The 21,970-nt window shown below is 37.7% G+C and overlaps 1 protein-coding gene across 1 annotated transcript in view; it reads left to right on the top strand.

Annotated features, from left to right (window-relative positions):
- The window catches only part of LOC146162625 (E3 ubiquitin-protein ligase UBR5-like), a 55,739-nt gene extending 39,609 nt beyond the window's left edge, over window positions 1-16,130 (top strand). The window contains exons 47-58 of the mRNA XM_083385250.1: window positions 404-553; window positions 1,612-1,785; window positions 6,477-6,699; window positions 7,634-7,879; window positions 8,680-8,790; window positions 9,656-9,892; window positions 10,421-10,641; window positions 11,708-11,860; window positions 13,931-14,047; window positions 14,226-14,376; window positions 14,976-15,204; window positions 15,837-16,130. Of these exons, the coding sequence (XP_083241376.1) occupies window positions 404-553; window positions 1,612-1,785; window positions 6,477-6,699; window positions 7,634-7,879; window positions 8,680-8,790; window positions 9,656-9,892; window positions 10,421-10,641; window positions 11,708-11,860; window positions 13,931-14,047; window positions 14,226-14,376; window positions 14,976-15,204; window positions 15,837-15,897 (2,073 nt within the window). The 3' untranslated portion in view covers window positions 15,898-16,130. The remainder of the gene's footprint in view (window positions 1-403; window positions 554-1,611; window positions 1,786-6,476; window positions 6,700-7,633; window positions 7,880-8,679; window positions 8,791-9,655; window positions 9,893-10,420; window positions 10,642-11,707; window positions 11,861-13,930; window positions 14,048-14,225; window positions 14,377-14,975; window positions 15,205-15,836) is intronic.
- Window positions 16,131-21,970: the final 5,840 nt, after the last annotated feature.

The raw sequence follows: 21,970 nt of genomic DNA on the forward strand, positions 1-21,970 counted from the left end.
CCATCGGGCGACGACTGGAACGTGTTATAGTGAAAAAATAAAAATATATTAAGTCAAGAAAAGTAAGTCTAGAAATATTGCACATCTATAAACTAGTTATCACAGGTTTTGCGAGAAAATTGGGGCGGAACTTTTATAAAATGAAAACAATGATAAAGAAAAGAAAAAACGGAACTTTTATCGAAGTTTTATCTAAAAAAAGTTTAGAACAAAAAGTCTCACGACATAATTTCAACCGAAAAATCTGTAAAAAATTAAAAAAAAATCGTAAAAGAGATGTTTATTTCTTCTGGTGTTTCGTAAGCTAATTTAAAGTTAAAAAAATGTTGTTTAAGGAGTCGTTCCTTCTATTCGCCGCTTTTCTCGCCTTTTCGTGTGCTAATACCATACTGTGACGTCACAGAGCGTTGATGATGACGCCGACGATGACGTGGCGACGGCCGAGAGGGTGCTGGGGAAGTCCCGACTCACCCTGGAGCTCTTCAGCCGCGTGTTTCTTGATGACGTAGGCGGCGAATCAAAGTCAATTCTTCAGGAACTTGGAGGTTTCGAGGTAAAGACTTTTCTGGAAACTTTATTTTGCGCTTTACAGTAGGGTTGATAAACGCGGGTCAATTGACCCCCTCGGGGGAACTAGTTTCAGGGCGTCCACGGAGCCCAAAATAAAAACATTTTAAAATACTGGCGTAGATTTGAAAAGTAATTATTTTTTTCCAAAGAAAATTGTCGAAATAAATATCAAACGTTTTTGCACTGAATGTATCTTAAAGAATCGTTTTGTACGGGAAACAGCAGCTTTTTGAAGTCCATTTGTATTGTATTGTGATATAAATTATGACGTCATCTTTAAAATTCCTTGCCTACAGTGGTCCGCGCGAAGAAAAAATATTTTTAGCGGTCTACAGCAAACCCCTGCTTTCACGCTTTGGCTTTGGATGTCCGATAATATCGGATCGGAGGCGATACTCTTTAAAGGAATTGTTTTGTTGTCCCAAGCTAAACCTAATTAAGTTGGGATTTTTTCGGTAAAAGATGAAACGCAGTCGAACTTATATATACTCCCCGCTTTTCACGGAGGTTTACCATTAAAAAGACCAATTTTAAACATGGACTTTACAGGCTTGGGACATGGATGTCCATTGTGCAATAATATTGGATCGGAGCCGATGCTCTTTATATTGTCGGTTGATAAAATAAGGGATGTTGTTGTTGTCCAAGCTAACCCTTATTAAGCTGAGCTTTTCGGTAAGAATTAAAACGCAGCCGAATTTATATTTACTCGGCTTTTAATACATGTTTAGCATTAAAAAAAACTAAATTTAAACCGGCTTAAGAAATACGCGTCTCCACTCCCCCCCCCCCCCATTTCCAGCTCGGTATAAAACTATTTTAAACATGTTTTTTTAATTCGAAAATATCACTGGAATTTACATGACCGGAAAGATATCCGACATGAGAAGTGTTTATGTTATTTGTGTTTATGCACAGTTATATAAATCTACTCGCTGTTGATTAAGAAGTAATACACAGCTCGTAATAAGCGGATTTGTCGAATTTATCCATAAAACTGTTACCCTGTATTAACCTTCGCATACGCCAACATGCGTAAAGGTACGTGAGGCGAAGTTCCGCAAGGGTACGGAGCGTATACGCACGTCGCAGACCGTCGACCTTCAGCTGCACGTGGAGAGGTGCCGCCTCTCGCTCATCCAGCAAACCTTTAAGAGCTTGAATCAGCACTTCAAGAGGAGATGCGGCTCCACTCAACCAATGGCCGTACTAAGGGTAAGATCCAAATGTTCTGCTAGTTGTTTTAAGTAATGTTTTTTTTTTGAGTTTATGCTTTTCAAGAATGAAAATCGTGTCAGTTCCGTAAAGTTTTTATCGTTTTTTTCAAATATTTTGGTTCTAATTCTAAACCTGGAAGAACTATCTATGATTGCAAAACATCAAAGAAAAAATGTGTATATATATCTATATGTAGGTTTTAACTAGTAAAGAAAAACAGAGAATGGCGTTAAATAAACTAGAATATAAATTGTTTTTTTTTATTACTTTCAATTTTCTCCTTATTTGAAAGCACCTTCACATACTAACCTGCCCAAATTTAAACAAACGAGAAGCGAAATGCAATGTAGACTTGGTATACGAACCATCCTCTGCAAATATGATCTTCTTGGATGCAACAAGAGAATATGTGAAACACAAAGTAAAGGATAAACCAATATCAAAATCACATGAGCCCAACACATCGGCTAAATCCTATGAGAGCTAGGATTTGGACAACTTAGAAAACGTTTGAGGTATTTTGCCAGAGAAAAGCATTTACAAAAATTATTCGCTTCATAGTTCTTTAAGATCAAGGTTCGCACAATGTTTGCTTCTGCGATCGTATTAAAGTAAACTGGCTAGTATTGGTTTTAAGAATCTGATTGCATAACCACGTTTGTTTCTTCACTTGAAACAAAACTACATACAGTCTTGCCTAAATTAGGTGTTGCAATTAGGAGACCAATAAAACTGCTTGCCTGTTATGAAAGATTTCCATGTAAGTTAGCATTTTTTTAGGGTTAAACGGAACTAACAGCATTTAACCAAACTCAGGCAAGTCACGAAATAATCGTCTTTTATTTACAATTTTACAACATAGTACAATAGTAATGAATTTTCGAAACTAACTCCAAATAAATCGACTCTAAATCCGCCGAATCAGTAAATGCGAAGTCATATCTTTACTAAAAAAGTATGTTCATGTCGATTAACAGGCCCGGCTGCAACTAAACATACAGGTTTGTTTCACATTGTTGATATACTAATCTAATGTTTTTCAATCCATGGGTCGCGTCACTGAAGTAGGTCGCCATTTGATTTGGTTGGGTCGCCGACTGCAGTAGTTTTATATCGTTTGATTTATTGCGTTTGATTCTGAGCTAGATTTCTCTAATATCAAAAAAATGACAAAGCAACGCGATTGCGTGGCTCCTATTAATAAAAAATCGAAAATTATTATTTGTGCTAATATCTTATTTGTTTGCTTACAAAAACTTGGATTAAAACGAAGCGCTTAATATTTTAGTCGCCGCAAAAATACGCCAGGAAACACTGTTCCATTTGAACTACACTTAATCAATAAACAGAGAATTGCTAGGGTGTTAAGTTCGAATCCCTCTCCGCAGGAAACCTGCTAGCCCTGAGTACATTTTAACTACACCTAATCAATAAACAGAGAATTACTAGGGTCTTAAGCATTGGATCAGCTGATTTCGGAATTATTACAAACACAGCAAAATAGTAAAACATCTGAATTGTGTTTTTAGCGTTAAAGTTGGGAAAGTTAGTAGCCATATGTTAGGGACTTTAGTTTGTTGTTTGTATGCGGCATAATGCAACGGGAGTGCCATAATGATTTTGATCGTACAACGTCTAACTTTATTTAGCGAATGATGCGCTATAAACCAAAATACATGGGTTGTAATAATAAATAACAAAAGCGTGTGAATAAAAAGCTTTTTTTAATAAAAGTTTTATTAGCTTGAGAAGCCGATCGCTTCGAACAACAATAAGCCAACAAGGTTCTAAAAGTTGTCTTTATCTATGTTAGTCTTGGATGTATGTTATCTATTTTATTTTACATATTTTGAATCATTTGTACTACTTTGTAGAGATAAACTGATGATGCCATTCATTTACATAGCAAAATGCATATTTATATTAAAAGATTTTAACTTTGCAGACTGTTTGTTATTCGAAGCGGTTCTCAAACTATTGCTAATGTGTTATTTGCGTTTTGTTAGCTTTAAGCTTACCAAACTTCAGTAAAATGAACTTGGCCGCCAAAGCTTTCTAGTGTTCTGACGCTTCGCATTTGCGTCGACGCACAAAAAAGGTTAAGAAACAGAGCAGTTCATAGATGGGCACCAGTTATTCTTACCGTTTTTTTATTTTGACATACATAAATCGACGTTTGGGCACTAGGTCAATGGTTTCAAACCTTTTTTTTTGGTGGCCCATTTTCGTTGCATAAAAATTCTGTGGCCCAATAAATTGTCATGAATGGACAAACTATAAAAAGGTTTAGAACAAAATATAGCGAAGCATATAACAATAAATTACGTTTCATTTACATTCACACTCGTCCCCAAGCCTTTATTCATGTAAAATTAGGTATAGTGACACAAATGAAACTAAATTCTTCGATAAATCTAGCTTTTTAAAATTGGTCTGTGGCCCATCTAGACAGTTTCCATGGCCCACTGGTTGAGAACCGCTGCACTAGGTTGTTTGTATTCGGCATAAGGAAACGGGTGACGCATCGTACTTGCACAAAAAAGGTTAAGAAACAGAACAGTTAACTATTACCGTTTTTTATTTTGACATACATAAATCGACGTTTGGGCACTAGGTTGTTGGTTGTATTTGGCATAAGGCAACGGGAGAAGCATAGTTAGGATCGGACCAATTCCACAAGCCGGTATTTCTCACTCTTCTTGTCGACTTGGTTGCAATGGTCCAACCAACTGAACGACCCATTTCCTGTGGAGAAAACTGAAATCTGCCTGTGTAAATATTTCCGCCCGTCGAACTTTTCAGCGCTCCGTTCTACCAAATAAAGTAGGCAAGTCAAAATATTGTCACCGGCAAAAAAACGCTTTATTAAATTTAGTGTTTTTTAGACGTTGTTTTCAGTTTTTTATATTGGCTTTTCTTTTTATCATTTCCTTAAAAGCTCTTCAAGTTTTGAATTTTGATTTTGAGACAGTAAGGTCGGTTAACTATCTCGGCTTTACAATCTTGAACAATTCAAAGTACCTGTTTTGCTTTACTACCTTTCGTCTGACATCTGTGTTTTTGGCTTCGTTATTCTTTTTAACAAAAGAAAAAATATATAGAAAATAATCTTTTTTTTAAAAGAAACACCTTGTCTTATATTTGACGGCTTATTACTGTTAATAGCAACCTCCTACCTCATATATTGACGCCAACCATGTCTCAACATAATCAATGTTGGGTTTGTCAATGAACAAGTTCCAGGCACGCTGAACGTAAGAATACAGCGCCTCGTACATTTGTTCACTTTCAATATCAACTAGAGTTCCGTTGTGAAACTCACATAGACTTTCTGCTGCAGCTTTGCCTTTTCCAAATTTCGTTGACGCAACAGTTTGCGGAAGCCAGAAGCAAGATTCGTTGAATACAACGCCAGGACACTTCAAAAATTCTAAAACATTTAACATTAAAACATTAAACATGTCCACACTTCAAGCCAAGTTTACGTTTACGTTCGAACGTTTTATGCACATTTTTCACAATTATCTTACCTTTAAATTTCTGGTCGATTTTTTGTTCAATTTTGTTCCAATTAACAGCTGGTTGTGGTCCTGTGGGGCCAATCGGGCCAGCTAAACCCCTCGGGCCCCTCCGCCCTGGGGGCCCTTGAGCTCCCCTTAGGGTTGTTGAGTTCCCTCCGGTGCTGGATTGTTGCATGTCGAACAAGCTTCCAATTGGTTTGCACACCAAGAAGTGGTTGGACTGAACTTGTCCGTAGGTGAGCGAATTGCAAAGAACTTGCGGCAAAACTGCGCAAAGTACAATCATTCTTCTCTTGATGTAGTTCCTCATTTTCCACGATTTCATGTACTTTGTGTTAAGATGCTGTGTTTAGCCGTGATTTTATATACGCCTTCAAATACCTTTTTACGTTTGGATACTTAGCCATGTTTAGCGAATTCTCCATATATGGTTTCACTTCACCACGGTTTTTTACAAGAACCTCTTCTAACTGAGGTGATTTAGCTTTTCAGGCTGACATGTTATGTTCTTATATAGCAACGAAACGTTTAATTGCCCACCACTTAAGTCGTAATGCTACTTAGTTTCGAATCGATTGCTTTAATTGAAGAACTCCTTTATTTTCTGCTGTAATTTTAACTGAATGTTGCTATTTAGCTTTCTGATGAAGTCTACAAAAATTATTTAGGTTTTTTATTTCAGACTAACATGACCCTTTTAAGTTTTCGGTTACATTTCGATCAGTCTGTTTAAAAATATATTGGTTCGATGGCAAAACTACTGCAACTCAACAATGTATGGCTAGAAATCAAAGGATGAAACCATTTACCCGAAACATCAAAGTATGCGAAAGATTGAAGTGCTGTTTTTTGTCTTTCGTTTTAGTAACTACACGGACTGCTATATGATTGTTGCAGCACTAATACTCGGATATTGAAAAAAACTTACTTCATTCTACATTCTATTAAACCTGCTGCAAATGGTACTGGAAATAAAATTTTCCAACTGAACTTTATGTGACAAAAACGCCTGAAAACCCAGAATATTCTGCCACTCAAAGAGAGATATATGTTTAAAAGGCTAAGACTTTCTGTCATTTTTAACCTCTTACCACTTCAAAGAGCAGCACATAAGTTTACACTTAGGCATTCTAGTACCTAGTAAACAGCAGCATATTTTTTCTCCAGGTTAAAGTTCTCTTCAAGGATGAGCCAGGCGAAGGAACAGGAGTTGCTAGGAGCTACTACACAGCTATAGCTGAAGCTCTCTTGTCCTCCGAGCCTCTTCCTTCACTTGACGGGCTCCTCCCTGGGACATCCTCGTCTTCCTCCAGGAAGAGCACGACCTCCATGCATCCTCTGGTCGCCCACCTCTGCAAGAGGGAACGGGAGGACAGGAGCAGACAAGGAGGTAAAATTAAGACGAGGAATGGCAGTGTTTACTTCTGCTACTACAAGTCTACACCGAACTAATGATATGGAAGCTGTAATCGTTGGTCAAAAAGCAGCTTCCGAGGGGCTAGATCTCAGTTGTTAATAAACACACATATGTGTGTATCTTTTATTGTTAGCTACTAGTAGTTATATCCAGCACCACTATTGTAATTTTTGGTTAACTTGGAAGAGAGGCATTTGTGAGAAAATTTTAGAAAAGCTTTTTTAGCTTTTTTACTCGAATTTGTGATATGTATCCCCCTTTAATCATCACATTAAAACGGAAACCAGCCATTGTGTGACATTTTACTAATTAAAAATATAAAAACGACTTTAATTGTTGAATTAGGGAACGTTGTTAAATGACCAGAGTTGACCAAAAAAATGAATCCGTAATGTAAATGACGAAGTTTGGAAAACCAAGATGGATGACAGAAAACTCATTTAAACAGAAGAACTGAAAAAAGCCCATTTTGCCCAGAAGACTTAAGTCAAGACATTTGAAAACAGTTACTTAAGTGCACGTACGTTTAGTGATCGACTTTAGTTATTACAACACTGACACCCTCTCGAGAGGGGTCTCTTAAAGAACTGGCGAATTCTGTAGGGCAAAAAAAGGTTTACATTATGTTTTGATGTTTTTTGAAATTTTTTTGACATCCGTGTGGAAATTTAACCATGCTGGTAAAAGACTTAAATCCAGTCATTTTGTCCTAAAAACTTAAGTCAAGTCAAGTCATTTCGATCAAAATACGTAAGGCAAGTCATTTTGTCCAAAAAACTTAAGTCAAGTCAAGTCATTTCAAAAGACTTAAGTCAAGTCAAGTCATAAGAAAAACAGTGACTCAAGTCATTGACCCCTCTTCTACTACCGCCTTGCGCTTATAAACCGGCTGCCATCAACTTGCAAGGCGCAGCAGCAGCGGCCGGGTCAGCATCCAGCACTGCTGCCACAACGCCCAACCACAGCTCCAGCGCCACAACAGGCTCTGGTCGGAGCTCAACGGGCGCTGAGCAGCAAATCAACCTACGATCCTTCCTTACAGCTCGCTACAGGGACCGCGCTCCACGTCGCGGCTTCTCGTCGGGATCTGGCGCCCTCACACGGATGACCACCACCTCTGTTCCCTACCACCGGAGGGCGCTCTCGCAGCGAGGTGGGCTTGGTTGTTTTTTTGGAGTTTTTTTATCAAGTTTCGAGCCCCGTGAACAGAATTGATTTCGAGAAAAATATGGGAAGTAGCTGATCTCGGAGCTAGTGATGTCCGATATTTTTATTTTTTAACCGATATCCGATATTTTGAGATCCGGTTTAAAATGACGTCATAACTATGCTCAAACAGAAAATTTATAAAATTAAACTTTAGAGCTGTTTTTTTTTTCAGACTTATAGTAGTCATCTACAGTTGACTTTCTATGTTTCGATGAATTTTCTTTTAAGGTAAAGGAGCTTGTTGAATCGCAAATTTTATCTGAAATCCCTTAATTAATTACCTAAGTATCGGACGAGTGCCGATACTATCGCTTGACACATAGTATTGTCTTCAATCCGATATTTTATCAGACTTTCATTAATATGAAAAATAGCTGATTTGGAAAACAAACGTGGCACTAAAGACAAAAGACGTGAACGTTAGTTGTGCCTACAAAACAAAAGTGTATTTTCGCAAAACTTTGGCCTAGTCCAAAAGTTACTTGCCATTTATTAGGTATCTCATTGCTTTGATATAACTCTGCAATAAAAATGTCCTGGTTTTGTAAAAAGGCAAAAAAATATAAATTACACCAAGGACAGAATAAATTCAAGGGTCTAATTAAGCCTGCTAATCAATAAAGTATATCGCTTAAAAAAATTCTAATTAAAACAAACACACGCTAACATCGGAAGAATCAAATTTTCTGTAACAAAACAGAAAGCTTACCATTTTACAATATTTTTATTGTTTTCTACCTTCAGCCAGCCAATCTTCATTGGAGAGAAGCAAGCAAGCGATTGGGGAACGACTCTACCCCAAAGTTGCTGCTCTTCATCAAACCTGGGCTCCTAAAATCACTGGAATGCTTTTGGGTAAGAACTGTTGTTACCTGTTGCTTGTAATACACAGCTTGCTACTGTCGTTCTGTCGTTTTCAGGGCTACCCGTGTACGAGTGACAGTATATTCGTTAGCTGAGCTGAGTATTTTTCATTACACAAAACTCGTTATTACGGTTCTTTTTAGAGCTACCTGCTGCGAGTAGAAGTCGATTCGCTAACTAAGCTGAGTAGTGAGTACTTACCAATGCTACTCGTTTTCAGGTCTACCTACGTGCGAGCAGCGGTCGACTATAAACATTGCTTTAAAATGCCAACACACTTATTGCTCGTTACTCGTTACTCGTTTTTAGGGCTGCTAATACTCGACATTAGGCTATCTGCCCACGAGTAACTGTTGACAATTCAATTTTCTTCGGAATATAAACACACTCGTTACTCGGTATTCGTTTTTAGAGCTACCTGCAGCGAGTGGCAGTCGACTATGAACATTGCTTCAAAATGCCAACACACTTATTGCTCGTTACTCGTTTTCAGGGTTACCCGCGTACGAGTATGAGTCGATTCACCAGCTCAGCTGAGTTTTTTTATTACACAAAACCCATTACTCGTTTTCAGGTCTACCTGCGTATGAGTAGCAGTCGATTGGTTAACTAAGCTGAGTTTTATCGCTGTGAATTTTGAACGCGGCTCTCGCATTTTTATCTCCTTTTTTCTTATTGTGATTTTACTTTGCGTCTTGTTGGCTTTGTGTGTCAGTCCCTGACGACGGCTTGCCGGATAGTAAGCCGAAACGTTGGTATAAAATAATATATATTGCCAGAGGAACCTGTTTTAAATAAAAAAATAAGCTGAGTACTTACCAATATACAATTTTTTTTACTCGTTTCTCGTTTTCAGGTCTACCCGCGTACGAGTTGCTGCTTCTTCTTCGTAGCGAGTTGGCGCTCCAGGAGCGAGTATCTGAGGCGGTCGAGCAACTCGTTACCTCATCCTACAACCCAGACGCGCCACCTGGCGGCGAAAGTCGGCAGGAAACGAGCGGCGGTGACGTCACAGTTACGTCATCCGAGTTCAGGAGCGAGTTGTTGAGTGGCGGGGAGAAGAGTGAAGAAAAAACAAAGAAAGTGGAAAAAGGTGAGTTTAAAATCAAATTACAGTGGTTACAAGCTTATCGCTTAAAGCGGTGATTTCCAACCTGTGAATACACTAGGCAGGGGTTCCTTAACTTATTTAACGCGGATCCCTAAAAAATATTTTGGTGTGCGTGAACCATTGTCGGCATAAACTTTTAGCGATGACGTCGTTAAACACTTAAACATCAGAAACTTGTTGTTTTCAGTCCAAAAAATGTACTAAAAAATAAAGTCTTAAATGCATAGGAGAAGGCGCCGAGGCGTTTTTTTTAGTAAAATCAAAATCCATTCCCATTTCAAAACACTACACTAAAATATTCGATTAGGCATTAATGACTTACTTGGAATAAGACAGGAAAGTCTAAAGAATATCATAATTTTTTGCAAAAATGGGTTTGAAAAATAATTTTGTCAAAAAAAATTCGTATATGTCCTTTGGAATGAGACAAGCTTGATGTTAATTCCATATTGCAAAAAAAATGTTTATTCTGGATTAAAACATACAAAGATTTTCTCCCTTTTCACCCAGTGGAAGAGCCCCAGCACGAGAGTTTATGCGGCGGGCCCCCGCTGTTTTACCAGCCGGGTAAGCGGGGGTTTTATGCCCCAACTTCGTGGGGTGAGATGACTGAGGCAAGACAAAACGCTTTCCGTAATGTTGGTCGAATCATCGGGCTCTGTCTGCTCCAGAATGAACTTTGCCCTTTGCCCTTGTGTCGCCACGTGCTCAAGGTCATCCTCGGCAGAAAGGTCAGTGCGTTGCATTGTAATAAGGGAAAGGATATTTTTTAGCGTAATGGCTGAAGGTTGTAGTAAGACGTAGAATGATTATCTAAGCCCATACAGAAGACAGCACTTTAAAAGTTTTTTAACACGTTGAAAATAAATACAGAGATTTCGAAGCGTTCAAAATGATACCTACTTCTGTATAAGCTTCAATATTCTTACTGCGATAGGATGATTGTTTTATTAAAAATGATAAAGAGTCAATTTGAAACGTACAAAAATGTTACCCACTTTTATATAATTGTTTTGTTCTTCTGAATATTCGCAAACTTTTTGTATTAGACTTACACTGGGTTTAACCTTTAGGTATAGGAGAATATATATTTGAAAATTAAATCGAGCTCTTCAAATGGCATATACATTAATACTTTAGTGTTTAAATCGGTGCTATCGTCAAAAACATTATACTTCAAAACAAGTTACAAATCCACTTAAAATTGATTTTTTGTGAGTATTTTTATATCATTCAAATTAGCCAGCAAACTTTCGATCACTATAGATTTTCAATTGGCATACTGTACAACTTGAGGTTTATGAAAAGTGCACCTGGTAACTTTCAATTAATTTCTGAAGAGTCTAATGACTAAGTTCCCCGCTTAACCCCATGTCACTTACCTTTAACCTTAGGTAGTATGTACAGTAAATCACTTAACAGACCAAAACACATATCCAAGTTCGTTTTCCGATAACCCCGGGTCACCGCGTAACCCCGGGCCACCGCGTAACCCCAGGTCACTTACCTTAAACCTTAGTTCATATGTGAATCACGTGACAGTCCGCAACACATATCCAAGTTCGTTTTCAAAACAACTTAAAACCTCCAGTAACTATTTGAAACAAAACATGACGTTCGTGTACAGTTAACCCCGGGTCACCACGTAACCCCGGGTCAATTACCTTTAACCTTAGTTCATGTGTAAATCACCTGTAAAAACCGAAACACATAACCAAGTTCGGTTTTAAGTTCGTGTTCCGTTAACCCCCGGATCACCACGTAACCCCGGGTCATTAACCTTTTGTAACCCCTCAGGTGAACTGGCACGACCTTGCCTTCTTCGACCCAGTGCTCTACGAGAGCTTGCGCCAGCTAGTGTTGGATGCAGAGGGAGAGGATGGTGGAGTCCTGGAGGAGCTGGAGCTCACCTTCCAGGTGGATCTGCAGAGCGAGGAGGGAGGGAGACAGGTAAGAGGAGTTGCTCATCCCTCTACATCAGGGGTTCTTAAACTGGGGTCCATGGACCCTATGGGGGGCCGTGAACTAGTTTAAGAGGGTCCATAAAGACTTAATTAAAGAACTAGTGTATACTTAAGAAGTAATTATTTTTCAATGAAAATACTTTAATTCAAAATTAACGGTTTTGCACCGAATGTATAGTTAGACTCCATTTAACTTTCACATTTTTTGGACCGAAATAACAGAGTTATGAAATCTATTTGTATTGTGACTTCAATTTATGACATAATTTTGGAGCATTTCTTGCCTACCGGGGTCCATGCAAAGCAAAAAAAAATGTTAGGGGTCCGCGGTAAAAAAAGTTTAAGAACCCCTGCTCTATATTAAATTGTGGTCGTAGGAGGACTTATATGTTCATCGAAATGTGCCATTGTTTGAACATTCCGAAACAACAATGTTCATTGTTCATTGTCGCGTCATAAAGGTCGGACGTTAGCTGTAACGACTTGGGTGCACACTGCACAAAGTGCACATGTTGATGTAAACAAACCCGAAAGACGTTGTACAGGGCATCCTGGTCCACGGAGTGTTGTTTTGTTATATTATATCCAAACAACAATGTTCAGCTGTTCATTGTTAGGTTTTGTAAACAAATTCTTGTGACTTTGTAACAGGCCATCATGGTCCACGGAGTGTTATTTGTAACAAGAAGTTTTTATTAGCGTTCTAACAACCGACTGTTTTGCGGTATTGAGTCGTTCAACTGCAAATGTAAAACATATCTGCTCAATTTGGTGGTAGGGATTTTTCTCGCGTTTTCAGAAGAAATTTTAGGCTGCTGTTTCGACTATACTCAGTTGTAGAGAAACTCACTGTGATCAGGAGCAATTTTCCTCTTTTTCCAATGACAGGCAGTTTTGGAATCATTTTGTTACTTGTTAGGAAAAAAGTGTTCATATTACTAAAACGCTTTTTGTTAGTAGGGTTGTGTAAACTTATTTGAAGGCGAATTTACTCACCGCATATTAAAAGTGTTTAGATTTAGCTTAAAGCATGTTTTTCTTTAATTTTTATCGCCCAGGTTTATAACGCTTAAGCTTATAACAACAAAGTCCGTATAAATCAGCTCAGTCACTGTGATTTAATAGATACTTTCTTTCAAGCAAAACCCAAACCTGGTATTCTCACCAGGTTTTTCGTATCATGATTTAAAAAGAAATTTGTTGCTAACGTTTAACTGACGAGCGAAACAAAGTTTAAGCTCACTTAGTATAGCTAGTGAATCTCTGTTCGCCATACATGCAGATAAATCTTGGTTCGCCATTCATCAGATAAGCAAAAAAAAAATTTAGTACCTCTGGCTTTAACCCTACTCATACTAAAAGTGTTTAGATGTAGCCTTATAGCATAACTTTTTCCCCTTTTAATCGCCCTCGTTTAAAAGCTTTCAGCTTATAACAAAAAAGTCTGTATAACTTAGCTCAGTCACTGTGATTTAATATTATTTTCTTTGAGATGCTATAGCCCAGCGATTCCCAAACTGGGGTCCGCGGACCAACTGGGGTCCGTACAGCAGTTTCAGAGGGTCCGCAATGAGAATTAGTCTTTAAGTATTTCAACATTAGGCTTCAGCGAATGTATTTAAAAAAATTATCTGTTATCTTTATTGTCTTTAGTTACATGTTTTATTATTCGATTATATAGCGTGTTTTCTGATGTTTTTTGTGACATCATAAAGCATCTAATATGATGTGCTACCTGCTATTAGTTAGAAAGGTGTTACATTAGATTTGGAAAGAATCGAGACTACACTAGTGGACTACAAGAAACATGGTTAAACTGACCCTATTTTTATAGGACCGCGAAATATCAAAATAATTGCAACGGGTCCACCAGGCAAAATTTTTAGAAAAATTTGGCAACCGCTGCTATAGCCTAAACCTGCTTTCCTCTCCAGGATTTTCGTAACATTATTTGGGTTAAAAAATAATTTAGTATATAGCAAAATAAATCTGTATAGATCAGATCAGTTTATTTATTTTAATAAATATTGAAACCCAAACCTGTTTTTCTCACCAGGTGTCCCTGATAGCAGACGGTGCTACGACTTCCGTCACCAGGGCTAACGTACGTGATTACGTGCGTAGGTACGCGTTGCAGCGGATGGTCGTTTGCTGCAGGAAACCGCTGGAGAAGGTAAGTTGCCTGATGTGTTTAAACCAGGGATGTGGAGTCGGACTCGTGACTCAGGACTCGATTAGGACCACGTAAAACTACTCGAGTGTTTAAGTGCGACGTTCGCATGAGCAGCAGCAAATTTTAAAACTGATATTGCCAAGGCCGTTTTTTCTTAAATAAACCCATTCTCTTTCAGCTTCGTCAGGGAGTGCTTGATGTTCTTCCCCGCTATGTATTCCAAGCATTAACAGCAGAAGACCTTCGCCTATTGGTCAACGGGTGTGGTCACGTGGATGTTCGAACACTAATCAGCTACACGCTATTCAACGACGAAAGCGGGAAATCTGGTAAACGCAGTTTTTGTTTAAGCTGTTTTTTAAAAAAAAACACGTGTTATTTTTAACTTCGAAATTTCTCTTTATGACAGCTGCTAATATTTCTCTTTATTAACCTCACTAAACCCCCATTTTCTCAATAATATTCTTTTAAAACTTAATCCTCCTCAACACTTCATGAAAAAACACCTCCAGGTTCAGCTGACAAACCAATTCAGTTCAATGGTAAAAAGGTGGAACAATTAAAAAAGGAACATATTTTTTCTTTTTTTCTCAAAAATATTTTTTCCAACTTAATCCTTAAGAACACTTAAAAATTATCATAAAAAACACCCACAGGTTCAGCCGACAAACTAGTTCAGTTCAAGTGCTGGTTCTTTTCCCCACAAAATAGCAAAGTGTCAAAATACGTTTTTATCAGAAGATTCGTTTTTAAAACTTGTTACCATTGAGCTAAAAAATGTTAAAAATGACAACGTTATATACCCTTTTTACAATAAAATGGTGGAACAACTAAGAAGGAACAATTTATTTTTCTTTTTCTTTTTTACAAATTAATGCTCGCCAATACTTATTAAAAAATTATCATGGAAAAACACCCACAGGTTCAGCCGACAAACTGGTTCAGTTCAAGCGATGGTTCTGGGGCGTTGTCCATCACTTGGGAGCGACAGAGAGGCAGGAGCTTCTCTACTTCTGGACTGGATCGCCCTCTCTTCCCGCAAGTGAGGATGGATTCCAACCTATGCCGACCATCACCATCCGTCCACCAGATGACCAACATCTACCCTCGGCCAACACTTGTATTTCAAGGCTTTACGTTCCCCTTTATACGAGCAGGTCGGTTATTTTGCTTCTGTTTTAAGAGGCTGTGAAGAATTTTTACGCTGAGTGACTTTTCAGCTTAGCGAAGAATCTTTTTTATGCATTGAAAATCTTATAGACCAAAGGTTCAAACTAGCGGCCTTCATGCCATTAAGTTCTGTTCGCGATACCTTTTTAAAACATAAATCATTTTCATGTTTTAAAAGTGATCAAATTATTTTGCGTGATCTGTGCAAATCAGGCTGTATCAGTTTTAGATTTGTAGACCGAAAAGCCCGTGAATTTTCAACACACCTATATTCGAATTTCCATATTTTTGGGTGCTGCTAAACCGTCTGTATATTAATTTCACTAATTCTTTAAGGTTGTGCAGATACAATAAAATAAATTGATTGTAAAGCAGTTGTTGATTTTTAGTTGCGTTGTTATCTCAAACCAGTTATTTTATGTCAAAATGCAAGACTGCTATATTTTTTTATATTTAAAGGAAAAAATATTATTATGTTTTTGATATTTGGGTAAATGTTTAACAAGAATCACCTTTTATATACTAAACAGTCCTACAAACGCGATTATTGTATAAATCATATATTTTTTTAACAATATTTTTGCATTTGCGTTTTCGAATCGTCATTCTCCATTTTCAGGCAAATTCTCAAACAAAAGCTGAGCCTCGCGATCAAGACCAAGAACTTCGGCTTCGTGTGATGACATCATGCATCCAATGACGTCACCTTTACCCTGCCTCTTCGACGATCGGACGAGAGTCGAGAACAATTTTATTGTCGCGCAAAAACCCAAATCATAATTGTGGTGATTGTTGCTTTCAGTTTGCTGGCGTTAAAATTTTTCGTTTGTGGCGCGTGCGCGTTTGTGTTGAGTGTCGTTGCTGTTGCGTTTCGCTGCTTGACGCTTCGCCAAAATAAATTAATCGTAACCTACGTCGTATGTCGTGTGTTTGTTTTGATTGGTGTTGCTGACGCCCGGGGTTGCAGCGGGGCTGTAAACTATTGGCACCGAGTTTTTGTCAGTTAGAAACACGGATAGCTTTTACTGGCTATTTCAAACATGCACTCGCATTGTCAAATATACAGTAGTTAAACCTTAGGATTTTGTTGTTTTAAACTTTTTTGAATTGCGTTTTACGCATCTTGAAACAAAACTACGACCGTAGGAAGAATATCAAAGCCCATACACAAATAGACATGATTTTAAATAAACTTTTTCAAAACGTTCAAACTGGTACCTTAGCTACTTCTGTATGGGCTTTGATATTCTTACTACAACCTCCAACCATTCGGCTTATGCTCCAAATTTACAATCATACTTCGGCCCTCCGGCCCACGTTACATTTTCCTTGTGGAGAAAACTTTCATTTTAATGAAGTTTTAAACTGTGCAACAATAAATTAAGGCTCCGCACAGAATTTCTTGCAGAGTTATTTGTATTTTTGTTTGTTTAACGATAATAAAGTTAGACAAACAGTTTTATATTCAACCCGCCATCGAAAAAAAGCCCTTTATGAAAAAAGTTTGGTGACCTCTGATCTAATTGCTTCCGTAAAATTACCTTGATTTAAGGCAGCCTGTCTGTTGTAATTTTTATCAATTGAAATCACCAAGATGAAAAAATGGCTGCTCATTTTAAGTACACGATTTTATGATTCCTTGATTACACATTTTTACCCTACCATTCGCTTATTCCTGGTATTGAAATAAGCTTGTACGGCTATTAAGCCAATCACCCTAGTTTAGAAAAACGCATGTTTGGTAGGATTTACCACGTGTAAAATGGCTTAGTGTCTTCCAAGCAGCATGCGACGCACTTCACGAACATTGACATTGGCAGAACAGTCGAGATCGCGTCGATAGCCTACACCTGTAGCTGTCCTATATTCGACCCCTCTGCACGGCAATAGTTGGCACAAGTACAGAAAGCAATTGACCACTCCAATTTTGCAGCGCGTTAAACGTTTTTTCATCCAATAATTCTACCTCTTTATCCCCGCGTAAGCACGTACACGCCCATCACTGCATTCGCCTAATTTTCTTTATGCTTACTTGGAAGTTCGTGATTTACGCCGCTTCGTGGATCAATCGGCATTTGGCCAAAGGTCGCGCGTGCTCGCCCGGCGCAACTTCGTGCTGCAAGCTTTGTGACGTCACAACGAGCCACTTACAATCGCGTCATCGTTTTTTTTTGTTTTATGAGGTCACTACAAATTTATTCAATTCAAATGAGCCCTTGATAGTAGATGTCAAAGTTCTATGAACTTTTCAACTCAATGCCGCATAAGCAATTGTAAATTAAGGTTATTTTTTAACCAATAACCCAATAAATCGAAAATGTTAAGTTTAAAACACGTGATTGATAAACTTTGCGTATAAATCTGTTTCAATTTATAGTTATACAAAAGGCTATTAACTACAAAAAGATTCCTCCTTTTTTCAAACTATTTTTCACCCTATTTTTTTTAATTTGATTCTTAAATTACTAAAAATTCCTAATTTCCTGATTTGTTTTCTAAATATTTTATTATAATCTCAACATAGTTTTATTGCACTGATGATAAATAAATGAAACTGTGTTGGGCGGTTGACTTTTCTTTCTGGCAATTTTACATAAACCGACAATATTGAGACAGCTTTCGTCCAAATACTAAAAAAAAGTTAAGTCGCCCTCTCTTAAAGCTGTGTGTGGAAAAGTATCTTAAAGCTGTGTGTCCCTTTCTTAAAACTGTGTGTGTGAAAGGTTTTTAATCTTAACGAGGTTTAGTTGCGTGTAACATTCTTCGGCGAAATACAAGGCGTTTGTGCAAAGTTTAACTTGATGCAAACGTGCCTTTGCCACTTTTAATTAGGCGAAAAGCGTTGACATCCACAGTCCATATTCAACCAAGAACCGTTGACATTTTAAGTTGAAACGTGACTTTCATTTAGCTTTTCTTAGCCTGAAAATAACGTTTATTTAATTTTGAAAGGATATATTGGAATCGCCTTTTCAAGCAGGGCAAAAATCGCATTTTCTTCGTTGCACTGACGCTGTGTGTTTTAACGGTTCTACACCAGGCCACACTTGAAATCTCTGGATTTACCGCTATTTTTCTTAAATTACTTACAAGCCTGTATCACAAGTTTCATAGTTGCATTGCATTTAAAGTCCAGTGATCGCAATTAGCTAAGCAGAAATAGAAAGCAGGAAACAATATAAAGTAGAAGTTTTACATATTTGAATATTTTCGGCATGCCTGCGGCGCACCCTTAATACCTTACCTTCCATGGCGCAACGGTTAACAAACACACTAAAGTCTAAGTGGCAAATGCAGTCATTTCTTACATTTTTGTGGAGGATATGTTAAAAAGGGGAGCCGAGCCGTTTAAAGCTACTATAGCTTATGGCTAAAAAAGTACATAAAAACGTTAGAGACGAAAAAACAGCCAATAACTTTTAAAATGATCGTGCAAAATAGGCCGGCAACGCCCAAAATAATCACGAATGCACAAAACAATGGTTCACTGGGTCGAATGCCGGTCGCATTTCGTTTGATAGAGTGCAATTTCGACGGCTGCGACCCACGTTACGCCTCCGCAACAATTACGTAATGGTTGGGTTGAAAATTGACCAAAATTTTCACGCAATATAACAGTTGTTGTCATCAGAGCCAGGTGTTTTGGTATGTCAGACCTTTTTAAAACGTTGCACAGGCGAACTTTGTTGATAAGACTATTTAAGCTATGGGTCGCAAACCAAAAGTAGGCTGATGTTAAGTTTCGTTGCGTCGTCGAATACATTATAGTTCAGATTGGGATCACCAAACTTTTTTCGTAAAGGGCATAACTTAAGATTAGTTTACACTAGCCGTCTGGCGTTAACGGAAAACGTGGACGGCTAACGCGTAAAAACGCTTTCGATAACATAAAGTTAAAGTATTTCAACTTTGACGATTACGGATTTTGACGATCGTATACCGTGTTTGTCATTCTGTTTCGACCTTATTCCACTTTTACATAGAAACATCACCATGAGCTTTATGAAATTGTAATTTAGTTTTGAATTGAAACAAAATAGCTTGGATTGGCATCCAACTAACATTTCCGGCAATAAACAATCAATAACCTGTTTTAAGTTAATTAGTAAACATGACAAGCGCAATAATAATTAAAGTGGCACCGGTAGGTTAGTGACTGCTGGTTTAGAGCTGTGGTTCTCTTCACGACAGCGTTTGTAAGCCAGAATTGACTTAAGTCATTGTTTTTAAATGACTCGACTTGACTTAAGTCGTTTGGACAAATGACTTGACTTGACTTGGACTTAAGTCGTTTGGACAAATGACTTGACTTGACTTGGACTTAAGTCGTTTGGACAAATAACTTGACTTGACTTGGACTTAAGTCATTTTGTCAAATAACTTGGGATAAAATGAAGGGTTTTCGTTAAACATTGTTCAATTCAATAGGTTGTTTGTCTCAGTTTGTGTACGTAAAACATTTTTCTTGCTTTTATTACGTTTTAAAACACATATAAAAAGTGAGTCTAAAATATGTTCGTAAAAGGTTTTAGGCTCGCAAAAGCTCTGGCATTAATTTGCGTATATCTAGTGTTATGGGCAGCCTCAATAAAAGGCAAATAAGCACTGCTTTAATGTTTTATTTTTGTTTTTTAGTTATCGTTTATGTAGCAATGCCCCGCTTTTAAGAATTACTGACGTCTCATTTCATTTTAAGCTACATCGCCGAGAGTTGCTGCGAAATTGTAATGACTTTGCGACTACAAAGGCTTTAAAGTGAACTTTTGCTTGGAATAATGTCGAATATCAATGATTGCTAAATGTCAGTACAGTAAAACGTATTTTCCGGAACTGTTTTTCATCACAATCTTTTTGTATTGAGGTGTTACCCTGAATAAGGTTATTTTGGTTTCGTGGAAACTATCGATTAACTAGCGGATACAGAAGGTGATTTACCAAGAAGAAGGTTAAGTAAAAATGGCGAGGTTAGGTTTTTTTAACCTTATAACAGCTTAGTCTTGACCTTTAATATAAAAAGACGAAGCAGCATTTTTTTATTGTATATTTCTGTAATACAGCGAGAAAGGCATAATAAAAGTAACTAATTTAATAGCAAAGTTACTGGGATAGGTTCAATCAAGCTTTTCTTTTTATTCACATATTTCAGTTCGTTTTATGACTACTTTTCATTTCCTCTTTTACAGAAACTACCCGATCGCCCTTCAGGCCACACTTTTGGAAGCACTGAGTTAGAACTTGATACGGCTGTAGCCGTACTGCGTTTTTTCTAAGACGGGTATTGAATTTTTCCCAACAAAACAATTGATGACATGGCATTGCGTTTCTACACTAATCATCCTGTGTTTTTATCTTTGACTTCAAAATCGTTTTACCCATTTAAGCGTTTTTTACACGTAAACTCGAAGATGCTGTGTAGCCCATTAATGGCCCAAAGCGCTCGCATTTCCAGAATATAAGCAAAGTAAATGTCACGAGGTTTTTGTAACATTTGGTTAACGTCGGGCGGCGTAATTTTGAATTTTTATAACAACAAACAATGTCGGCGTACTACCAAGTACAAAGAATTTTCCTTGCAGTGGGTTAATCTCTATCATAACCTTCTCAGGCCGACAGAAAAACAAATTTGACCCGGATTTAAACAAACACAATTATTACAAGTTAAGGGACCATGAATGTAACTGTTATTTGCGAGTACCACCGTACAGTGTTGTAAACAAGACATTTTGAAATGAAAAAATAACAAGTCAAGCCCTTGTTCGATTATAAACGCTGCATATAGCGAGTTGAAATTATTTAACCAAAAATGAAAAAAAAAATTAGTAAGAATATCAAAGCCCATACAGAAGTGGGTATCTCTTCATGAAGTTCAAAATGCTATATCTACTTCTGCAGGAGCTTTGATACGCATTATTACAACCTCCAACCATTATGCTCCAAAGGCGATCTTTACATTTTTCATAGCGCGTGTTTCGCAAACTTAACCATAGGCAAGAATAAGGGTTTCCACTTTTCGAAATGTTGCTCCATCCGCATCCTTTGTGAATTACCGAGCACCATATGCAACTGCAACGTGTAATGTACTTGCGGGCGGATCGGTTGGTCGCTTGGACCCTTAAATGTCACAGTCGTGCCGGTATGTTGGCGTATCACGGTGGGCGTTGACAACATAGGGATCGCACTTGGTCGCACATCTATCGTTGGCAGTATCACCGCTAGAATCTCAAACTTACTGTTGCCGAAGCTATAATTGTCGCTTTTCGGACGATTTAGGACGGTTTGGGGCGGAAGTGCATCTGCCAGTTCGAGGTGTTAAAGTGTATATTAGGAAGGTGCTGTTTTAGCTGTAAATTATACATTTCTGTAGAATGCGCCGCTTTCAGCGCGAATACTAGCTTTAATTGCCCAACGTAGTCCGTTTTAAGACTGATTTGACTCATGTTCGATTTGTTTTCGCTTTACGTAAACATAAGGATTTTGCGTGATTTACGTTATCCTAATTCTTTAGACTAACTGTTTATTTTAGGAATTTTCTATTTTCACAAAATATGAAATTACTTTAATCTTCTAATTCCGTGACGTTTATGGAAATGTAGCTTTAAGTTAAAATACACACCCGACATATACGGTATTATTTGTGTACATCTCTATTTAAAAATGTTAAAACTAAGTGTGTTGTACGTAATCTTTTCTATTTAACCACGATAATTGTTTATTCACAGTTTTCTGCAGAACTTATTTAAGTAGAAAATTGTG

The sequence above is a fragment of the Ascidiella aspersa genome, chromosome 3 (assembly GCF_963924565.1).
Source record: "Ascidiella aspersa chromosome 3, kaAscAspe10.2, whole genome shotgun sequence".
Classification (NCBI taxonomy): Eukaryota; Metazoa; Chordata; class Ascidiacea; order Phlebobranchia; family Ascidiidae; genus Ascidiella; species Ascidiella aspersa.